This window comes from Camelina sativa, chromosome 20, assembly GCF_030686135.1.
Source record: "Camelina sativa cultivar CO46 ecotype springtype chromosome 20, ASM3068613v1".
Taxonomy (NCBI): Eukaryota; Viridiplantae; Streptophyta; class Magnoliopsida; order Brassicales; family Brassicaceae; genus Camelina; species Camelina sativa.
The window spans coordinates 7545266-7567274 of NC_141899.1; the positions used below are offsets into that span (position 1 = coordinate 7545266).

General features: G+C 36.0%; 4 protein-coding genes across 10 annotated transcripts; 1 reads left to right on the forward strand and 3 right to left on the reverse strand.

The window, feature by feature from the left end:
* Nucleotides 1-574: 574 nt before the first annotated feature.
* On the reverse strand, nt 575-2766 carry LOC104769987 (NADP-dependent alkenal double bond reductase P2). The gene is made up of 5 exons (XM_010494329.3): nt 2283-2766; nt 1895-2075; nt 1527-1693; nt 1335-1417; nt 575-1085 (listed from the first exon to the last, which is right to left on the reverse strand). Exons 1-5 carry the CDS (start codon nt 2595-2597, stop codon nt 707-709), a joined length of 1125 nt encoding a protein of 374 aa, XP_010492631.1. The 5' UTR covers nt 2598-2766; the 3' UTR covers nt 575-706.
* A 1194-nt stretch (nt 2767-3960) lies between these two features.
* On the reverse strand, nt 3961-6624 carry LOC104769988 (NADPH-dependent oxidoreductase 2-alkenal reductase). The gene is made up of 5 exons (XM_010494331.2): nt 6139-6624; nt 5377-5557; nt 4927-5093; nt 4740-4822; nt 3961-4458 (listed from the first exon to the last, which is right to left on the reverse strand). Exons 1-5 carry the CDS (start codon nt 6367-6369, stop codon nt 4080-4082), a joined length of 1041 nt encoding a protein of 346 aa, XP_010492633.1. The 5' UTR covers nt 6370-6624; the 3' UTR covers nt 3961-4079.
* A 443-nt stretch (nt 6625-7067) lies between these two features.
* Nucleotides 7068-12260, reverse strand: LOC104772304 (D-xylose-proton symporter-like 2). Of its 6 annotated transcripts, none has more exons than XM_087505906.1 (15): nt 11795-12260; nt 11320-11417; nt 10885-10963; nt 10534-10593; nt 10318-10384; nt 10092-10216; nt 9506-9607; nt 9013-9381; nt 8893-8940; nt 8721-8783; nt 8393-8473; nt 8157-8255; nt 7740-7877; nt 7412-7550; nt 7068-7312 (listed from the first exon to the last, which is right to left on the reverse strand). In XM_087505906.1, exons 1-14 carry the CDS (start codon nt 11840-11842, stop codon nt 7419-7421), a joined length of 1509 nt encoding a protein of 502 aa, XP_087362032.1. In that variant the 5' UTR covers nt 11843-12260; the 3' UTR covers nt 7068-7312; nt 7412-7418. The 6 variants fall into 6 exon arrangements, with proteins under 6 accessions (XP_087362032.1, XP_087362034.1, XP_087362033.1 ...); XM_087505908.1 differs by having other exon boundaries at nt 7416-7550; nt 11795-12238; XM_087505907.1 differs by having other exon boundaries at nt 7068-7321; nt 7416-7550; nt 11795-12238.
* Nucleotides 12261-13371: 1111 nt separating this feature from the next.
* Nucleotides 13372-21960, forward strand: LOC109124752 (protein EXPORTIN 1A). 2 transcript variants are annotated; one of them, XM_010494333.3, is made up of 32 exons: nt 13372-13810; nt 14477-14593; nt 14760-14852; nt 14943-15014; nt 15169-15276; nt 15386-15468; nt 15601-15739; nt 15824-15892; nt 15984-16061; nt 16198-16260; nt 16354-16398; nt 16551-16658; nt 16792-16890; nt 17030-17233; nt 17371-17430; nt 17680-17790; nt 18076-18173; nt 18299-18407; nt 18717-18782; nt 18867-18965; nt 19045-19125; nt 19200-19289; nt 19439-19524; nt 19624-19704; nt 19796-19978; nt 20123-20189; nt 20299-20409; nt 20518-20625; nt 20710-20847; nt 20956-21093; nt 21193-21297; nt 21392-21960. In XM_010494333.3, the coding sequence occupies exons 1-32, from the start codon at nt 13406-13408 to the stop codon at nt 21512-21514; spliced, it is 3537 nt and encodes a 1178-aa protein (XP_010492635.2). In that variant the 5' UTR covers nt 13372-13405; the 3' UTR covers nt 21515-21960. The 2 variants fall into 2 exon arrangements, with proteins under 2 accessions (XP_010492635.2, XP_010492636.2); XM_010494334.3 differs by lacking the exons at nt 13372-13810; nt 14477-14593; nt 14760-14852; nt 14943-15014; nt 15169-15276 and adding an exon at nt 15300-15315.
* Nucleotides 21961-22009: the final 49 nt, after the last annotated feature.

Genomic DNA, 22009 nt, shown 5'->3' on the forward strand with positions numbered 1-22009 from the left:
GGATGGGTTTTATCAATATTTATATAAATTAAAAAAATATCATTAATTTTGGTGTTACAGAGGTAAAACATCATTTTATTATTTTGTTAACAATGCCGGTATCAGAAAATAGATATATCTAATTAAATTGATTAAATAAATATTATGTAAAAAATAAATTATATTTCGGTATTATATGGTTTATTTAACAATTATTATATAATTATAACATATTTAACTAACAAATACAACTTATAATTTAAATATTTTAGTTATAAATAATTTTGCCATGCGGTCCTAATCCAGTTTTGAGTAATTTCTCTAAACGTTACATACTAACATTGTACTGGTCGTGGACTCGTGGTCGTTAATGCAGCTTTATCAATAGCTTATAGCTCTACTTGTATACTAGGGGGTCTTCGCTGTTAAGAAGGGACTTGCTTTGCTTTGGTCCTCATAATCTTCTTTTGCTTACTAAAAATTAAACACATTATTGTGTTCAAACTCGGTCAACACCCTCGTTTGTCAGTCACTACTTTGGATACATTTGATGAACATAGAATATGATTTAAAACCGATAACAGACTAACTGATATAATATTAAAATGTACTTTTTAATTAAATTACTATTATTCATAAACCAAATTCTCACGCTTGGGTTTGAAAACCCATACAGTTACACACCCTTGTCGGATTTATTATATAAACATTACTCCCATATATAATTTTACTCACGAGCAACAACCACAACTTGTTTTCCAACGTTCTTACCATGGAAGAGTCCCACAAGAGCTTCAGGACCTTTCTCCAATCCATCAGCTACATCTTCCACGTACGTGATCTTTCCTTCTTTTATGTGAGGAAGCACAAACTCCAAGAACTTTGAGTATTTGTCATAGAAATCAAACACTGCAAAGCCTTGAATGCGGATTCGTTTGTAGATTATGTTGGATAGGTTGTGTACACCTTCCTGGTTCTCAAGATTGTACTGTGAGATCATTCCGCAGACAGCGATACGTCCGTGTACGTTCATGTTTAAGAGCACTGCGTCTAGCATTTTGCCTCCTACGTTCTCAAAGTATATGTCAATGCCTTTAGGGAAACACCTGCAGAAAAGAATAAGGAGGATATCTCTTAGATTAGTCAATAAGCAGTTGATTGTAATTTGGAGTTTCATTGGTGTTTTCTCCAATACTTAAGTTGTTTTCCATATAGAATAATGGTGGCATGCTTTCATAATTTCTCAGGTTTATACTTAAAGTTGCGAATTGCCGCTTTATACTGCAAGTTATGCAACAGATCCTAACCAGGCAGTTATAAACATGAAAAAGCATTGAAATAAGTGGTAACTGAACCTTTTCAGGGCAGCACTAAGGTCTGGTTCTTCCTTGTAGTTAAATGCATCATCAAAACCAAACTTGGTCTTGAGCAGATCGACCTAACAAATCCGGAAACAACGAAGAAGTTAGAGGGTAAATCATTCCCTTGAAGGAGAACCAAGAAACATAAGGAAACAAACACATGGAAATAATGATTAAACTCTAAACCTTTTCTTTACTACCGGCGCTTCCAACAACATAACAGCCCATCATCTTAGCAAATTGTCCCACAAGTTGACCAACCGCACCAGATGCAGCTGAGACATAAACTGTCTCTCCTTCCTTTGGAGAACAGATTTCATAAAACCCAGCATAAGCAGTCATACCAGGCATACCTGTCAGGACCAGGAAAACAAAAACCATCAAAGAGAGAATAATAAAACTAACCATACAGTTGAAATTCTAGTCTTCCACATTGAAGTTTAAAAACTTGTCATAACTAATTCCAGTCTTAAAACTACATATCCAACTTCATGATTTCTGTATAAAGAAGCACTTTATCTTAAGAGTTGCCAAGTAATTTGAGATAAACATACCGAGAAGTCCAGTGTAGTAAGATAATGGAACATCAGTATGTTGAATCTTGAAATGCATGTGAGGAGCTGGAGTAATAACACTGTACTCCTCCCATCCAACAATACCCCAAAGCAAATCACCTTTTTTGTAATCTGGATGTCCAGATTCTATCACTCTCGACACTCCATACCCATATATTGGCTGCACACAAACAAAATCATAAATCAACACGAGAGAGAGACACACAATTTCTTCACAGAGCCTTCAAGAACACTAATCACAGAGTCTATCTAGCTTAATCATATGGATTCGAATTATTGTAAACAGTAACAGCCAGATTCGAAATTTCACCGTAGATTTGTATATAAATCGGAGAAACTAATAGTGAAAATTCTCGTGGATTAGTACCTTGCCGAGGGTATAGGCTTGAGCAAGAGCAGTGGAGGGTTTAGGTTTGCCCATGCGAGTACGCATGTAAGGATCGCATGACAAGTAGAGATTCTTCACCAGAACCGAGTTAGAACCTTCTGGAACCCTAAGTTCGACGGTGGAGGTAGTGAAATCGAAATCGGATTCCTTTGGGAAACCACTCACGTAGTCTCTCAATGTCACCTGCTTGTTGTTCGTCGCCGTCATCGTTTCGTTTCGTTCGTTAAAATAATTCTTTCTCTTGAGTTGAATAATTTTGTTACGTCTTCTTTCTTCTTCCTTTGGACTGTCCATGGACGCGCCTGCTTTTTATAATAGTGCGCCTCTCTGTCTCTCTCTCGTTCTCTCATATCAAGTATGACGTCACTGCTTATGTTTTTTTTTTCATTCATCACATATTGTTCGCAATTTGGATACTTTCTCTTTCTTTCGAGCGTTTATTTTTGTCCCTTTCACATTTCACAAGAGTTTTTTTGTTTTGTTTTGTTTTTGTTCACACTTCGCAGCCATTTCACAAGAGTTCGTGTTTGTGCATTACTAATGTTAAACTTTAGAATTTGGTCTGTTTTGTTTAATATTGGTGTGAACCCTCGAAACATGACACTGAGGTCAAACACGGTGAATATCCGCGTTTGTAACTTTTAATCGGCTTGTTAAAATTTGGGTGATTTTAATTAGCATTCTTTTAGTAGTTGTATACTTTTTTTATCATATCACTTAGAAAAAAATCTCTTTTTATAAACTGAATTTAGTTTTATGGATGAAAATTAAAAGCAAAACAAAGCATTCATAAGAAAATCATATTATTTTGGAAAAAAACAATAGAATCCAAATCATTAATTAATTGGTTTAACAAAAGAAAGTGGCACTCACTGATTGGGACATGCGACTAGAAAAGACGAGAACCTTCGGATTTATATTTTTCTTTTTTATGAATATATTCTAACTTTAATAATAGTGTTCGTTCATAAGATTTTTGAAACACATGAACTTTCGTACATGTGTTTTGCTCGAGCGTTAGAGAGCCTCTCAAGTAGCATTGCTTCAAAAACCTAATAGTGTGTGAGAATTCCATCTTGTGCGGCATGTAGAGAAAGTCGTTTATCTTATATGCCGAGAGATAAATAGTGCAGGTAGAGAGATAAACCTGCACTATTGAACACTAATCTTCCAAAAACGACTTTAATGCTTATCTCTCAACCTGCATTATTTATATTCCTCACAAATTTACATTACCAATATCAAAGGCATATGTAAAGATGTAAACGACTTTGTGATTTTAAGCAATAAACAAACTTATTTTTAAAGAGATTTGACTTTTATCAATTTCCTCAAGAGTGAGTCCCTTTGTCTTTGCATCTTTGGCACAATGGAGAATGTGAAGATCAGAGACAAAACACGTATCACCCCAAACCCACAAAGCAGTATCCCAGCTCCCATGTGATTGTGATTTGTGAGTACGATGTTCTCTAATAAAAAGGAAAAGAAGTTTCACAAATAGTATTCGTTGATGTTTTAACACGCATACGTGGTAGCATAACCTTGTGCAAGAGCTGCAAAACATGGGTTTGTAACTTTGTATCAGGCATTTTTTGGATTTGTGGGAGGCGTTGGAGATTATTTTGATACATTTGATGAACAAGTCAATAGAATATGATTCCAAACAAAAAAAAATTGATAAGATTTACTTCAATTACTAATATCCATAAACCAAAAACTCACACTTGGGTTCGAACGTACCCATACAAATTCTTGTTGGATAAATATACAAGTAAATCAGTCATGGGCAATAACAACAACTTGTTTCCCAACGTTTTTACCATGGAAAAGTCCCACAAGAGCTTCAGGAGCTTTCTCGAGACCATCAACTACATCTTCCACGTACGTTATCTTCCCTTCTTTAATGCACGGAAGCACAAACTCCAAGAACTTTGAGTATTTGTCGTAGAAATCAAGAACTACAAAGCCTTGAATGCGGATTCGTTTGTAGATTATGTTAGATAGGTTGTGCACACCTTCTTGGTTTTCAAGATTGTATTGTGAGATCATTCCACAGACAGCGATACGCCCAAGTGGGTTCATGTTTAAGAGCACCGCATCTAGCATTTTGCCTCCTACGTTCTCAAAATATATGTCGATGCCTGTGGGAAAACACCTGGGAAAAGAAAAGAAGAGAATCTCTCTTAGCTTAGTAAAAAAGCAATTGATAAGATCTCAATCAACAAAGATAAATTGTTTTCTGGTTTTTTTGCTCGATAGTTTCGGTGTTTCCTCCGGTTTATTCCCAATTAAGTGGGTTTACACGTAGAATCATGGTGTTAAAGCTATTATCCATTTCTCTTGTTTCTACTTTAGTTGTTAATTACGTTTTATCATGCAAAACCAATCCTAACAATTATAGACACACAAAGGCTTAGATTTAAGTAGTTACTGAACCTTTTCAGGGCAGCACTAAGGTCTTCTTCTTCCTTGTAGTTAAATGCATCATCAAACCCAAACTTGGTTTTGAGCAGATCAACCTAACAAATCCCCAAAAATAAGTAAAAGGGCTAATCATTCTCTTGAAGGATATAACCAAGGAACATAAAGAAACAAAATATGGAAAAGATTATCAGTTTCTGACCTTTTCTGTAGTACCGGCGCTTCCAACAACATAACAACCCATCATCTTAGCAAATTGCCCCACAAGCTGACCAACTGCACCCGACGCAGCTGAGACATAAACTGTCTCTCCTTTCTTTGGTGAACAGACTTCATAAAACCCAGCATAAGCAGTCATACCAGGCATACCTGTCAAGACCAGACAAAATCCATCAGGAGTGAACATATTAAACAGATCATCAACAAAGCAAACTGTTGAAACTCTAATCTTCTAGATTGATGTTAAAAACTTGACATAACTAATTCCATTCCTATGTTTCAAAACAACGTTTTTGAGGTTTATCAGACATCCACAAACTAATATACATGGTTAATTATATGACATTCAATTTTATAATCCCTGTATCAAGAAGAACTGTTTTCTACATTGTACAAAGTGATTACTCACAAAACCAGGAGCAAGTTAACATACCGAGAAGTCCAGTATAGTAGGACAATGGAACATCAGTATGTTGAATCTTGAAATGCATGTGAGTCATTGGAGTGATAACACTGTGCTCTTCCCATCCAACAATACCCCAAAGTAAATCACCTTTCTTGTAATCTGGATGCCCAGATTCTATCACTCTAGACACTCCATACCCAAATATTGGCTGCACACACACAAAAACAAAAATCAACACGAGAGAGAGAGAGAGAGAGAGAGCAAAAGAGACACAATGTTGATCATCAACAAACAAAAGTAATCCCAAACACCATTACTAATTACTAAACATCATTCAAAATCACTAAGAACACTGATTTGCTTGGTAAATTTCACCTGGGACCAAACAAGATAAAAAAAGCACAACTTAACAACAGTCAACACAAGAGAGACACAAATAAATCTTCAGAGTCTTCAAGAACACCAATCTAAAAAATAAGACCGTTTATATATTACATACAGTTATCTAATTTATTAACTAACTATATTATTAACAAATAAGTTACAGAAACGATCCAACACACACAAAAAAACAGAACCGTCGGTTGGTCAATTTATATTATAACAAATAAAATATTAGTATTCATTATATATCCAAAAGAAGAGGAAACAAATCATATAATAATAATAATCTCACCGACCTCGAATCAAATCATGCAAAACATTATCATCGGATACTACTAATTTCACCGGAGATTAACATATATAATCGGAGGGAGAACTAAAAGTAAGAGTCTGGTCGATGGATACCTGACCGGGAGCGTAAGCTTGAGCAAGAGCAGCAGTGGAGGGATCAGGTTTGCTCATACGAACACGCATGTAAGGATCACATGACAAGTAGAGGTTCTTGACCAGAACCGAGTTAGAACCTCCCGGAATCTTAAATTCGACGGTGGAGGTATTGAGATCGAAATCGGATTCCTTAGGAAAACCACTCACGTATTCTTTCAATACAACTTGCTTGTTCGCCGCTGTCGACATCTCTCCGATATGATTTATTAATTTCTCCGATTGACTTCCGATTACAATAATACTTGGCTAACTTCTTCTTTACGAGCCTGCCTACTTTTTATAGTGTAGGCCTCTCTGTCGCTCGTCTCGTAGCTGTTGTTGTTTACTCCCCCATAAACCATGTTTTTCAACTATGACGTCACTGCTTATATATATGGCTCAGTCAATATGTTCACATTTTTCGTTCTTTTCACATTTGTCTTTTTTTTTTTGTTTGTTCCTTTCAATATGAGAATTTAATTTTATTCCATAATTTTGTATTTTTGTATTTTTATTTTCTAGGATTCTTTATAATGTTGCCAATAGGAGCCATTAAATTTGAAAAGGAAGAAAAAGGATTTTACATGCAAAGATTTTTTTTTTTTTCTGGTTTTGTAAAACTTGAGTGGACCAAACCAACCGAAAAGGCCAAAAATATGTAACGTTTGTGGTCAAACACAGTCACTATCCTCGTTTATTGGTCGGTCATCTATTAATTTTGTCTAAATTTTGTTTGGCATTCTCAGTTGGGACTTGGGAGCTGGCAATACAAAGCAAGCATTCATAGAAATTTTGTTTTTGCCATTGTAGTAGCAATCAGAGAACTAGTTATTTTACTCAATTGATTAAGAGAACCTTAGGAGCATAACTGAGTGGGACATGCAGGTCGAACATACAAGACGCTCCTCTGGGAATCATTTTACAAATTTTATTTATCTGTTATGATGTTTTTCCTTTTTTATCTTTTACAATTACTACAAATATATTTGAATATATTAACTTTTCCTTTTCGTACATGTGAATTTTGCTCGAGCACTAGATAGAGCCTCTGAAGTCTGAAGTAACCACTGCTTCAAAAACCTAATGCTGTGTATCTTGTGCGGCAGATTTGTGATTCACTACACTTGGAGACGTATGTTTTTATCTCTGAAACCTGCATGCACTGATGATTCCTGAGATATTTAAGAGTTACAAATCAAAATCATGTGAAGAAGCAATCGACGACTTTGTGATCTCATCCAAAATAACTAACCTACTTTTTAGAGACATTTGGCTTCAATTTCCTCAAGACTGAGACCTTTTGTCTCTGGCACAATGAAGAATATGAAGAATAGAGACAACACACATATCACACCAAACGCACAGAACAGTATCCCAGCTCCCAACAGTTCCTGCATAACAGAGCCAAACAAAAGTTCCAGTTAGAAACCAGAACAAAAAAACTACTGTAACTGTGGGTGTCGATATCGTTCGACTAGATTACCATATTATTTGTACTACCACTTTTACAGCATTAGCCATACCAAGCTTAAGCAAAACTGCAAAACGAGGATTTTTGTCCTGAAGGGAATGTAGATTACCTTTAGGGGTGAAAAAGCAAATGTCACAAGTGCGTTTGCACCGAAATTCACAAGCACTGCTAGACTAAGACCTCGACCTCTTAACTTAAGGGGAAATATCTCCGAGATCATCAGCCAACCAATTGGACCAAAGGATAGCTGCAAGATTGATGTCAATACTTTATAGCTCTTATTGAAAAGTAAAAAACCAAACATATTACCAATAACCTACATGTACAAAAATGAACAACTAGAAGCATATCAAAGTTTGAAGGCGAAAATAACGAAACTATGAACCATATTTGTATATAACCTCGAAAGGAACTACTTGTTATAACTCCATCTTTAGATCAGAAAGTCTTTCATACTTTCAGGACTAGCATTAGCATTTTGGTACAGAAGTTTGATCAGCAAAAGTCTAACTACTTATTCGTTTACCTGGTAACAGCCCACATAAAGCAACAGTGCAACAACAGCAACAACTGGCGAGGCGCTGAAAAAGAGGTAGTATGACCCCAGCAGGAATAATGAGACAACCTGTTTGACATTATAACAAGTGAAGATACTCAGCTCTATGATATTTAGTGAGCTTGACCTAAATCTACATTTCCTTTTTTGCGGTGGATAAATAGAACATGGGTGAGAAAAGACAGAATAAAACACAGAGGACATACCATGCCGCCAACACCACCAAGAAGTAATGGTCTCCTTCCAAGTCTGTCAATAACTACAACAGCTACTCCTGTCATAATCAACTGCAACAACATAGGTGGCCGTTATTTCATAGAAAGCAAGATAATTTTGTAGCAGAGGCAGGTCTCCAAGGAAATATATTCCATCAAAACATTGTTCTTTAGTGTCGATCTAAAGTATTCACTAGCACTGATAACAGAGATTGTAGAATGAAGTGCATCTATATATCATATTGTAAAAGTAGTTTAAAAGTCTATCAGGTGAAAATTAGTATCTTCAAAAATTTAGCCTGGTAGAAAAAATGAATACCTTCAATAGACCAAGCAGAATTGAGACCCTTGTTGCGTCACCTGCGGCAGAAAATCCAGCGGTCTAACAGGAAATGCGGGGGAGGGGAGAAGTTAAATATTCTCTTGTGAGTTTCCAAGTGCAACAAAGCCAATATTATACTCTACAGAAATTTTATCTAGAGAAAGAAAACCTGCAGTATAGAAGGTGCATAATAAAGCACACTTGGTTGCCCAGTTATCTGTCATTTGACAAAGTTCGTTAGTAATTACTCTTCTAAAAGAGCCCGACAATTAAATTTGACTATACCGACCTGTTGAAACAAGACTAGACCTCCTCCTATGATGAGAGCTTTCAAGCACTTCCCTTGAAATAGTTCACCAAATGTGACTTCTTTATCCTCGCCCACAACAGAAAGTTCAGCTAAAATCTCGCTCACTTGTTCAGCAGCTGAATCAACAAAAGCAGGACCTCTAAGGCGGCAAAGAGATTTGATTGCAGCCTCTCTTTGGTTCTCTACATTCCCTTTCCCCTGTATGACGCGCAACAAAAGCCACCTAGGGGATGCTGGGAGCCACCACATCCCAATTCCCATAATAATAGCCAAAGGGACACTTGTTGCATACATGTAACGCCAACCAGAGAGAATGTTGACTGTAAGACTACCGATTCCATAACCTCCCTGCATTAAATTTTGTGTAGGATATGTGAAATTAACTTGCTAACATTTTAAAAACAAGAGGAGCAACTCAACTGCTTCACATAAAGAAATTAATGTCCAAGACCTCAGAGCTTCAAGAACTTACAACCATCCCAAGGACTATGAAGAATTCCTTTAGTGATACCAGTTGTCCACGAATCTCACTTGGAGCAGTCTCTGCAATGTACATCGGAGCCGCATGCATTGCCTATATTTAATTCAATTCTTGTATCAAGAGTAATGTTGTATGTAATCCATAGCTCAAGGCTGAAACACATGGTTTCATACCAAAAATATATATATATATATATATATATATATATATATATCTTGTTGAAAGGTAAACAAGATTCCTAATCACTGGCTTTCAACCTGGAGAAACATAAATAATACGGAGGACCAGATGAAGCTGTCACAACATATGTCTCCAGATCATTTATATTTGTATGAGGATGCATTGGATAACAACCCATGCTCAGCAATAGATGTTGCATCAACTGTTACGATCTGTAGTTTGGGAAGGTTAAGTTAGGTTGATTACGAGTGTGGGTGCCCTAACGTCCTATAAGTACAAGGCATAATTTGCTCCCCTCCTAACAGATGTGTGATTCTTACTATACCGTCAAATGCATAATATAAAACGTTAGAGCAGTTGGCCTGCATAAGCATTAAAGAAGCATGATGAGTCTTACCAGTCCAACTGAGACCCCATAAGTAACCCGTCCAATTATCAGAACGGAATAGATTGGTGCTAGTGCAGTCACAAGGGCTCCAATGAGATACAATAATGCAGACAAAATCAGCTCCTTTCTTCTTCCTTCCAGAATTCAATAAATTTAAGACATTATTTATTTTCACAAGAAAACAGTGCTAAATATTCATGCCTACCAAAGGAAGAAAGTGAGAAATAAAACCAACCTATAACGTCAGCAATAGTAAAAGCCACAATTGAGCCAAATAATGCACCGTAAAGTGAGCCACTGGTCTGCAGAAAATTAACACTATTTTGTAAGCAAAATTTGTCTTTACTTGAAGTGAAGACCACAGATCCAGAGCGGGAGGAGAATAAAAGATAAGCAATGACCAGCATGACAGCATGAAGAAGTAGGAAATAAATATAACTTGGAAACTTACAACTAGACCAACATCCACTGAGGACAAGTTGTACCATGAAATTCCACTTAATGAAGGCGACTGCAGGAAAGGAGAAAGCTTAGTAAGATAGCAAAGTCATAGGTTTCTAAAACAATGTAGACAATTAGAAAGAACGCACATGCGTGTGACAACAATATACAGGAGAAATCAAAGGGAAAACATGGTCTGACAAGTGTGAAAGATCATGGTTAGTAGTGATATCTCAGTCCAATGTGCAGAGCCAATGATATTTAGGTTTTGAAAACAGTGACTAAGGGCTTTAAAAATCTAGAATAGTTGAATGATAACAACATTGTAGGACAAGATAGTTCAGACAACTTTTAACTTAACCTGAAGTGAAATGGTTGCACAAGAAGTTGCACCAATTTCATAACCATAAAGCAGTCCTCCGAGAGCTGGAAAGAAAAACCTAATAATGAAACAAAAACTTCTTAACATGCATAGATCAATCATCAATGGACTAGCTACAAAACGAAAATCACCATGGGCAAAGAGTTAGGTCCAAGCTCCTGAAGATGATTCGTGTTTCTATATGGAAATATTTTACTTTAAAGGTATGCAAAGGACCACAGCAAAACAGCCATACAGCTTTCTAGTTTCCTAGTAAAGGTATATTTTACGCTAAATGATACACAATATAACCAAACAAAGAACACATCGGAAGTGTTCACCAAGTGTGTTGCAGAAGTCTACAAATTTTCATTTGTTATTATATAGATTTTGAGAAGTACTAAATCTTGAAGAAGAGATGAGAGAGGCACTAACGGGAGAATGGCTGCAACAACAGAGTAGTTTTCTGGGACATGATTCTCTTTAATAAGAGGCTCCCTTTCTGAGCTGATCTCACCAGATGACTTACCAACCTAAAAAGCGCGCATACACAGCTTTCAGAAACTTGGCAAGAGAAAAAAAAAAAATAACACTAAAGAACACACTTTGATTGAAACAAACAAACCAAACTACACAGCATCTAGAGTCTAGTAATCTAATTGTCAAAAGATAATTACGACGCTGATGGCTAAAAACCCATCTACAAATCTCTCAATCACTTCTCAGAATTGAAGTAGAGCCCCAAAAATGAGAGTCTAAAATACAAACTCTCAAGATTCCAATATAGCAAGTTTTCAGAACTTTGTCAAAATCGATCTCAAAAGGAACAGGTTACGAAATCACTTGAGAATTAGGCCTTGGATAATATAATCGAACAGGAATTAAGAACAAAAAAAAAAGGATCATGTACCTCTCTGGAAACAGAGGAGATTGGTTGCTGCTCAGGATCAATCGCCATAGCTGTGTGTTTCGAGCTCGAGCGATCGAAAAAGGAATTGGGGGGATTTGATTCGGGTTGTGAGATTAGGTTTGTTCAACCGAAACCCATATAGAGTAGTAGGTAGTACTATTTATAATTCTCCGGGGGGTTTCTGAAGATTAACTTACTACCACTCGACTCAACGACACTACGTGGAGAGGTTGGTGACGATGACGGTCCTTAGAATTTGCAATGGTCAACCGTTAGATTAGATCCGACTACTAAAATATTTTATATTGATTGACAAATATTATCCAACATTTTGAAAATGTTTTGATTTTCATCAAATTGACACATTCAATACCCAAAGTTTGTTTGAAACGTCTTCCAAACAAGTTTTTTTCACGAGCCTTTGAAGTTTGCACATTTTCATGTAAATAATCATTTTACCACTCTCGACTTTTTAACAATAAATTTCATAATATTATGAGCTAAAAACATCTCATACGGGGGAAAAATCAAAAATATCTACCGCATATCAAAATTGTTTTGTACCCATTGTTTCTTCAATTTGAATATTAAATATGTTTTTTTTTCCAAACATTGATAGTATATTTGTAAAAATAGTTGATATATGCATCAAAATCATACCTAATAACAACGTTTTGAATTCAGAAAAAAAAAAATCATAGGTTAGACCTTTACATAAAAGATATGATCAAAATATCATTTACAAAGTAAATAACAAAAATAATTTTATTGTGTTTTAATGATTAAAGCTAATTATGTTATTGTGAGACCAGATTTTGATGCAATTGTATATGATTTTTGGTGCGACATGGACATTTGGCCCGAATTTATTATGTGTACATACTAAATGTCTAAATCTATATAAAAATGAAAAATCATAACTAATTTGTAGAGTTTTAATTGTTAAAAACTTATCATGGTATTGAGAGACCAATTTCGACTATTTCTTATACAATCTCAATAATGAATTTGGCACGAAATTGAAATTTTAATAACCTTGAATCTTAAGTGTTAAAAAAAAAACCTTGAATCTATAACAAAAATTAAAAATAATTAATCTACGGTGTCTCAATATTTAAAAACTTATCATGACAATTTTCTAGATTTAGCGCGAATAGACATTTGGCGCGAACTCTAATTTTTTAGATATTTAAAAATTTAGTAACACTAAATTTATACAAAAGAAAAATAGATTTTAATGGTTAAAAACTTATCAAAATAACATCAAGAGATAACTTTTGGAAATTAGTTTACACTTAAGCTCAAGGTTATATACAGAAATAAAAGAAGAAACAATGCATTACAGATTTACAGGAAAAGAAGTTTGTATTCCTTTATGAATGTTTAAATTCAAATCTTTAAAAGCTGTTTTTGTTTTATGAAGCTTCTATTTCTCCATCAATTGAAATAACACAAAAAGCTTACATAAATTTTTGAAATATATATTCAACAAAGGGTCTCAGAACAATTTTTTAAAATATTAGAAAATCTTAGTAAACTACTGAATGTCAATTCAAATTTAATTAATTTAGTTTCCTAATTTAATAAATTAGGAAAGAAGAAAAGAAGAAGATGAAAATTAAAAAAAAAAAAAAAAGGATTTCAACAAAGTCACTCGTTTTCTCCCCGTCCCCTGCGTCAATTTTAAGCTGTCTTCGAGAACGCTCTCTCTCTCTCTATACATATATATATATATATACGTCCCCTCTTTTCTCGCTCTATAGAAACCTTCCTCTCTCTCTCTCTCTAGATTTTTGTCCCCTTTTCTCTTTCTCTCTCCTAGGGTTTTCGTCTCTCTCTCTCTCTCTCTCGTTCACTGTTAATAATAGTCTTATCGGACCACCGGAAGAAGATTCTAACTGCGAACATCTCTCTGCCATGGCGGCTGAGAAGTTAAGAGACTTGAGCCAGCCGATTGACGTCGCTGTGCTCGATGCCACTGTTGCGGCCTTCTTTGTTACCGGATCTAAGGAAGAGGTTGTTCAATTTATCTGCTATTTTGACTTGTTCCTCGGAAAATTTTGAGTGGCTGCGACGATTCATTAAGTATATTTTGCGGCGGGTTTTGTTAATTGTTTTGAGTGTCTTCTTCTTCTCGATTGGGTGTGTGTGTGTAAAGAGTAGGAATTAGGAGCGTTTCCTTGTTAGGGTTTTAGCTCTCTCATACGTTCTTGTTCTGAGTTTTTTATTAATCTGGATTTCAGGGTCTGAAGGTTTAGTACCGTGTTGAATTACAGTGATTTAATTGCTCATTCTGAAACTCGCTCTTTTTTTTCTTCGAAATGCGTTATTGAGATCTTCGTTTGGTGAATGAAGTCCGTTGTTCTTCTGTCGCTTCATCGTTTCCTTGCGTAGATGTCTATTCTCCACGAATCTTTTCATGCTTGATTGAGTATTCCAGTTATACCGGTGTAGCATTGGCTGAAACTATTAGTTTTTCAATCGTAATTGAAATTTTATCTTCTGGGTTTGAGTTTATCTGGCACTGAATTATCTTGTTTTCTCCATGTAATAGCGATTCTTTTTGCTATGATTATTTGGTTTTCTGATTACTGAATCTGCTTCAGTGTCAACATTCACCTCATTCGTATCTGAGTTTTTTACCTTTGGAACTAATCCACATTGCTCCCAAACCATGTTCAGAGAGCTGCTGCGGACCAGATTTTGCGGGATTTGCAGGCTAATCCAGATATGTGGCTTCAAGTTGTCCACATTCTACAAAACACCAAGAGCATGGATACCAAGTTCTTTGCTCTTCAGGTCAGTTTTATTAGCCTTCTTCTGTGGCTACAAAACATCGCTTGTACATGTTTATCTGCTAAGCTTGTCTGGGAGAGTGGTTCCAAGTTTCCTTATCCAACTGTAAATTAAAACTGTTCTGTTGAGATACTTGACAAGCAAATATTCATTTGCTACCCACTCTCAGGTTCTGGAAGGTGTTATAAAGTACAGATGGAATGCACTTCCTGTTGAACAAAGAGATGGAATGAAAAATTACATCTCAGAGGTCATTGTACAGGTATATACTTTTGGAGACCTTAGGTTTTTCTCTGAATATATAACTGGGAAGCGTTAACGGAACTGTTTTAACAATGAGTTTACTTTGTAGCTCTCGAGTAACGAAGCATCTTTCAGATCGGAAAGGCTCTATGTCAACAAGCTAAATGTCATTTTGGTCCAGGTATCTTCAGCACTCCCTGACAATATTTAATGCCCTTTATTAGTTGCAGTTTCTCTTATCTACTTCGTTTCGCTAGCTAATGCTTACAAACTTCGATCCAACACATAGGCTTATTTTATCTTCTGGCATAACATATATTGTGATAAATGCACAGATTGTGAAACATGATTGGCCGGCAAAGTGGACAAGCTTCATTCCTGATCTAGTTGCGGCTGCTAAAACTAGCGAAACTATCTGCGAAAATTGCATGGCCATTTTAAAAGTAAGAATTTTTACATGAATATGCATGGCCATTTTGAAAGTAAGAATTTTTACATGATTTCATATTCAGTTCTCACTGGAAAAAATTCACATTTTCATCCTTTGTTTAGCTCCTTAGCGAAGAGGTTTTTGATTTCTCAAGAGGAGAAATGACTCTGCAGAAGATTAAAGAGCTGAAACAATCTCTGAACAGGTCTATTTGAGAATCTCAACTTGAGCATAGTGATTTTTTCTTTTTTTTTTGGTCAAACTATAGTATCTTGTATATGTTGGTTAAGTGACGTTGTCTCTCATTATTTATCTATTTGTGCTTTTCTATGTGCAGCGAGTTTAAACTCATTCATGAGTTATGCCTATATGTCCTCTCAGCTTCTCAAAGACAGGATCTTATACGTGCAACTCTGTCTGCGTTGCATGCCTATCTTTCCTGGATTCCATTGGGTTATATTTTTGAGTCTCCTTTGGTAATATACTTGACATAATTCATAGATTGATGTTAATTGGTACCACAATTATGTTGTTCTGATTGCTGTTCTGGTTGTTTACAGCTTGAGACCCTCCTTAAATTTTTTCCTGTTCCAGCATATAGGAACCTCACTCTTCAATGTCTGACTGAGGTACCTCCGCTTTTAATTCAGCCTTTCCTGATTCCCAATGTCAATTGGATGTATTATTTATATCTCTATTGGCTCGAATTGTGTCTGCCAGGTTGCAGCTCTTAATTTTGGGGACTTCTACAATGTCCAATATGTCAACATGTACACCATATTTATAGGGCAGCTGCGGGTAAATTAATTGTCCTCTTGTGCTCTATTTTTTTTTTTTTTGTTCATTCTTACTAAGTTAATGTAGTGCCTTTAGTATACTTCTTGTTTGTCTTTGCTTCTTGCCTGATCCTCTACACTTGTTCTCGTACTTGCAGACAATTCTCCCACCGAGTACAAATATCCCTGAGGCCTATTCAAATGGAAGTGGTGACGAACAAGTAAGTATTTTCTCGAGCACTTGGTTTCAAGGCAGGCCATTGATTTTGAGCAACTTATTAAGGTTATGACTATGTATCTTATGTCATCTCTAGGCATTTATCCAGAACCTGGCACTGTTTTTCACCTCCTTTTTCAAGGTAAATCGTTTTCTTTGTGGAGTTAGATATCTCATGTTGGATTTATTATATTCTGGATATGTATAATGATGGTTCATGGTCTGTGTTTAATGCTTCCAGTATTTACTTTCTCATCATCTTTTTTTTTTTGAATGATTTTACTATCTGTGTAGTTTCATATTCGAGTCCTAGAATCAGCGCCAGAAGTTGTCGCTTTATTACTTGCTGGTCTTGAGTATCTCATTAATATATCATATGTTGATGACACTGAAGTATTCAAGGTATGTAAATTGTCTTTGCTAATAAAATTGCTGCTAATACTGTTGTACGTTTCATTTTTTTCCTTAATAATGCTCTCATGTCTTTGCTCGTGTCTGAAAGATGACAGTTTCTGCTTACTTGTGGATTGAGCAGGTTTGTTTGGACTATTGGAACTCGTTGGTCTTGGAGCTGTTTGATGCACATCATAATTCTGATAACCCTGCAGTAAGTGTAAGCATGATGGGCTTGCAGGTATGATGGATTCCTTGACTAACATGATCAGTTTTTTACTTTTATATAAGCTTGATACTATACTTGTATATTGTATTGGTTAAATTTTCCTTGCTTTGATTTGGTCACTCACCTTGGGCTTTGACTTGTATATTCCCAGATGCCTTTCCTTCCTGGTATGGTTGATGGCCTTGGTTCTCAAGTCATGCAGCGGCGTCAACTTTATTCTAACCCAATGTCCAAATTAAGAGGGTTAATGATTAACCGCATGGCGAAGCCTGAAGAAGTACTTATTGTTGAAGATGAAAATGGGAACATCGTCCGTGAAACCATGAAGGACAATGATGTTCTTGTCCAGTATAAGGTACCAATTCTTGTTCAGTTCATGTTTCTCATCTTCAGATATGTTAGGTACCCGCAGTGCCATGTTATAGCTCAGGGAAATTTATTTATTTGGATCCTTTTTCATTTTTTTCCCATTTCTTGTTTAAACAATTGCAGATTATGCGGGAGACATTAATCTACCTTTCACACCTTGACCATGATGATACCGAGAAGCAGGTACAGTGTCACCATGATGATACTGGTCTATATCAATTTGTGAAATATTGAGGGTTATGATCAAGTATGGTTTTCATGGAATGAGTTTATCCGTGTTATATTGTGAACTACCATAGTAGTACCCTAGATTTAGCAATTTAAATGTGGGTGTGTTATTAGGTATGTGATTTTCTGGTAGACATGTATGCTTACTTTGGTCTGTTCCATGTTGTTGTGCGGATGCGAACTTCTGATTGCTCCTTTTTAAAGATGTTGAGGAAGCTAAACAAACAATTAAGCGGGGAGGAATGGGCATGGAACAATTTGAACACTTTGTGCTGGGCTATTGGGTCTATTTCCGGATCTATGGCTGAAGATCAGGTAAATTTTATGCTAGAGCTTAGCTGGACTCCATTTTCTTTTCATATCAGTAGACATTCTTGTTTGTAATGCAGTACCTTTTCATAACAGTAGAAATATCATACTCGTTTTCAAGATAATTTACTTTTTTGACAGTGTCAACCTTTATTGTTAATTATTTTCTTTCATTACCCTCCCACATTTCATGATATATCAATATCGGCTTGACTGCTCCTGGCTTTGTTTTGGGAAGGTTTGTTCAACATTGTTGTTGCGAACTATTGTTAAACTCCATTTTTTCTTCAGGAAAACAGGTTTTTGGTGATGGTCATTCGTGATTTGTTGAATTTATGTGAAATTACCAAAGGAAAAGACAATAAAGCCGTTATTGCGAGCAACATCATGTAAGTCTGTGTCTGCCTAGGTTGCTGTACTTATATCATGCTGTATCTTCTATATTTTTCAAGGCGGCATTAGATTTATTTATACTTAACTAAAAAGATTCTGTTTGATTTTGGCCTCGTTGCAGGTATGTCGTTGGACAGTATCCAAGATTCTTAAGGGCCCATTGGAAGTTCTTGAAGACAGTAGTGAACAAGTTGTTTGAATTCATGCATGAGACACATCCCGGTGTTCAGGTAGCTTGCCCCAACCTTTATCCCAAGCTTTATATATTCTGAGATACAGTTTTCCAGGTGGAATTTCAGATTAAATGATGTGTTATTCTCTGTGAAAATCTGTGAATAACATCTTTATAAGATGTTGGGTGTTATATTGGCTGCAAACTATGTCAAGTTTTAAATTTTCGTGTAGTTCACGATGCAGCAGTTTATTTATAATCTTAAGCTAGCATCTGAAGTCTTTTTTTTACTGAGTATTTGTGCATAAAACTATAGAACTTGCACCATCCGAATCATAGATACTTAATACTTATGTTTCCCTTTCAGGACATGGCCTGTGATACATTTTTGAAAATAGTCCAAAAGTGCAAGCGGAAATTTGTTATTATACAGGTACGTATCGCTGTCTGTAACCCACCTTTAATATTTCCGTTGTCTTCTGAATGATAGATCAATTAAAGTTCTTTGCGCTTTCAGGTTGGAGAGAATGAACCATTTGTATCTGAACTTCTATCAGGCCTTGCAACGACAGTTCAAGATCTTGAGCCACATCAAATTCACTCATTTTATGAATCAGTAAGTTTTCCAAATTTGTTTCTCGCATGCCAATCAGAGTTGTTTTGCTGTTGTGATTTAATTGTTTTTCTATCTCCAGGTTGGTAATATGATCCAAGCAGAATCAGATCCTCAGAAGAGAGATGAATATCTCCAGCGGTTGATGGCACTCCCCAACCAGGTTTGTTAATTACATATGTGGCTGTTAAGCTTTGTTTATATATCTGGCTAAAACTGTTCCCCTATACAATGTAGAAATGGGTAGAAATCATAGGACAGGCACGCCAAAGTGTAGAATTCCTCAAGGATCCAGGTGTGATACGTACAGTGCTTAACATCCTTCAGGTCTGATTTCTTGCCTATTCCTCCCAATTCATTATTCCATAACATGAATTCATGTCATTATAATAGATAAGTTTGTGCATCTCTTGGTGTTTAGGGAATTGTTGATTTGATTGCAAGGTCCAACTATTAACATGTGTTTTTCTCTGCAGACTAATACTAGTGCTGCTACTTCACTGGGAACATACTTCTTAACCCAAATTTCCTTGATCTTCTTGGATATGTTAAATGTATACAGGTAAATTCCTGACACATCGATATAGCGCTAATAGTTATAGTACACTTTCTCTACTTCTTTTACCTGATGTTCATTTTATTTTTTTCATGGCTGCACCAGAATGTACAGTGAGCTTGTGTCAACCAACATTACTGAGGGAGGACCATATGCTTCCAAGACGTCTTTTGTAAAACTCCTAAGGTTTGGATGGCTTGTTGCACCAAAGACACAGTTCTAGATGCCGTTGTTTTAAAAACTCGAATAATTTATATTGTAAATCTTTGCTATACAGATCTGTTAAGAGGGAAACCCTTAAGCTGATAGAAACCTTTTTAGACAAAGCTGAAGACCAACCACACATAGGGAAACAATTTGTGCCGCCAATGATGGAATCAGTACTTGGTGACTATGCGAGGAATGTACCTGATGCTAGGGAATCCGAAGTTCTTTCACTCTTTGCAACGATTATAAACAAGTATGCCTCTTTCTTATTTTTTTGATGTGTGTAATCGACTGTAATTGTAAAAAGATTGGAAGATCTGGCTGAAGTTTACCATCTGCATCTTTCTAGATAGATGTTTACCATGCTGCAGTATTTTATTTGGATTTTTTCTTTCAGGTACAAGGCGACAATGTTAGAAGACGTGCCTCACATATTTGAAGCTGTATTCCAGTGTACATTGGAGGTAACAGATTTTATGAATTGTGTATTTGACTGGCTGAAAGAAAACTTACATGGAAGTCTTACATATGCTTTGTATATTTTATTGACACCTTTCATTCATCATTCTGCAGATGATAACTAAGAACTTCGAGGATTATCCAGAACATCGCCTCAAGTTTTTCTCACTACTTCGGGCAATTGCTACATTTTGTTTCCCTGCCTTGATAAAGCTATCAACTCCGGTTAGTGAATATATTCATGCATCTATTATACTTCTACGTGATCGAAGGACTTGTGGCCTTCTCTCATTATATGCTTATCCTTCTGACTTTCTTGTCATTTTGCAACAGCAACTGAAGCTAGTCATGGATTCAATTATCTGGGCATTTAGACATACCGAGAGAAATATTGCTGAAACTGGGCTTAATCTTTTGCTTGAGATGCTGAAAAATTTTCAGGTTTGGTGTTTATTTTCCTTCTTTTAGTTCTGTGTTTGTGGCATATGTTATGCCTGCTCTAATATTTGCCTCTGATTGTGACAGCAATCCGAGTTTTGCATTCAGTTCTACCGGTCATACTTCATGCAAATCGAGCAAGAAATTTTTGCCGTTTTGACCGATACCTTCCATAAGCCTGGCTTCAAGCTGCATGTGTTGGTGCTGCAGCATCTGTTTTGCCTGGTAAAACCATCTCTTCTTTAATTGTATCTTACTTGATAACTTAAGTAATTGTTTGCTTGGGAATGGGTAGTTCTATGCACTCAGATGTTCGTTGATAATATATTTCAGGCTGAGAGCGGTTCTTTGACGGAACCTTTGTGGGATGCTGCAACCGTACCTTACCCGTATCCTGACAACGCTGCTTTTGTTCGTGAATACACCATTAAGCTACTGAGCTCTTCATTCCCCAACATGACTACAGCAGAGGTAAATAAAAACTAAAACCAGAAGTTGATTTTACAGTTGATCTTCTTGATTCCTCTTCCCAAATCTGTATAGTTGAATGTCAATAAATGTACTTTACAGGTCACACAATTTGTGAATGGACTTTACGAGTCAAGAAATGACCCGTCTGGTTTTAAGAATAATATTCGTGATTTCCTTGTCCAGTCTAAGGAATTTTCCGCTCAGGTAATTTTATATTGTCTTCTGCAAAGCCATTCAAATTGGTTTAAAGAACTCAAAACCGATAAGCTTAAGTCAATTTGTTGAATATTAATCTCAGGATAACAAAGATCTATATGCTGAGGAAGCAGCTGCGCAGAGAGAGAGAGAGCGTCAAAGAATGCTTTCGATTCCTGGGCTCATTGCTCCTAATGAGATTCAAGACGAGATGGTGGACTCGTAAAATTAAGAAAGGCTATACAAGAAGAAGAAGAAGATGCTTCCTGAGTTCAATGGACTGGATATTTTTTGTAATAGTAGGTTTTGAAAACAGAAAAGAGTTGAGGAGAGATTATTTTCCCCGACTGTATCTCTGCTGCTGCCTTTTTTCGAAGCCTTTACTCAATTCGATTTTGAGGATTGGAAAAGCTAAGAAAACAGAGATCTTTGGGGGGGATAAATTAGTCTTTGTTTGGATAATTAATTGGGTTAAATGTAGATTTTAAACATTTAGTTATTCTCTAGTTATCATATGATTGGCTCCTTTTTGCTTTGCTTTAAATATTAGACCTTTTTCGGGTTTGTTACTATTACTCGGTGATTCGTGTTTTGGGTGCAAGATATTTGTTAACTCTATATCTTTGAGTGGGTTTTAATTTGTAAGATAATATTAGCTTGCTCGTTGAAAAACTTCCAGTCTTCCACTATAAAGTGCACTGAGATTATCATAATACATATT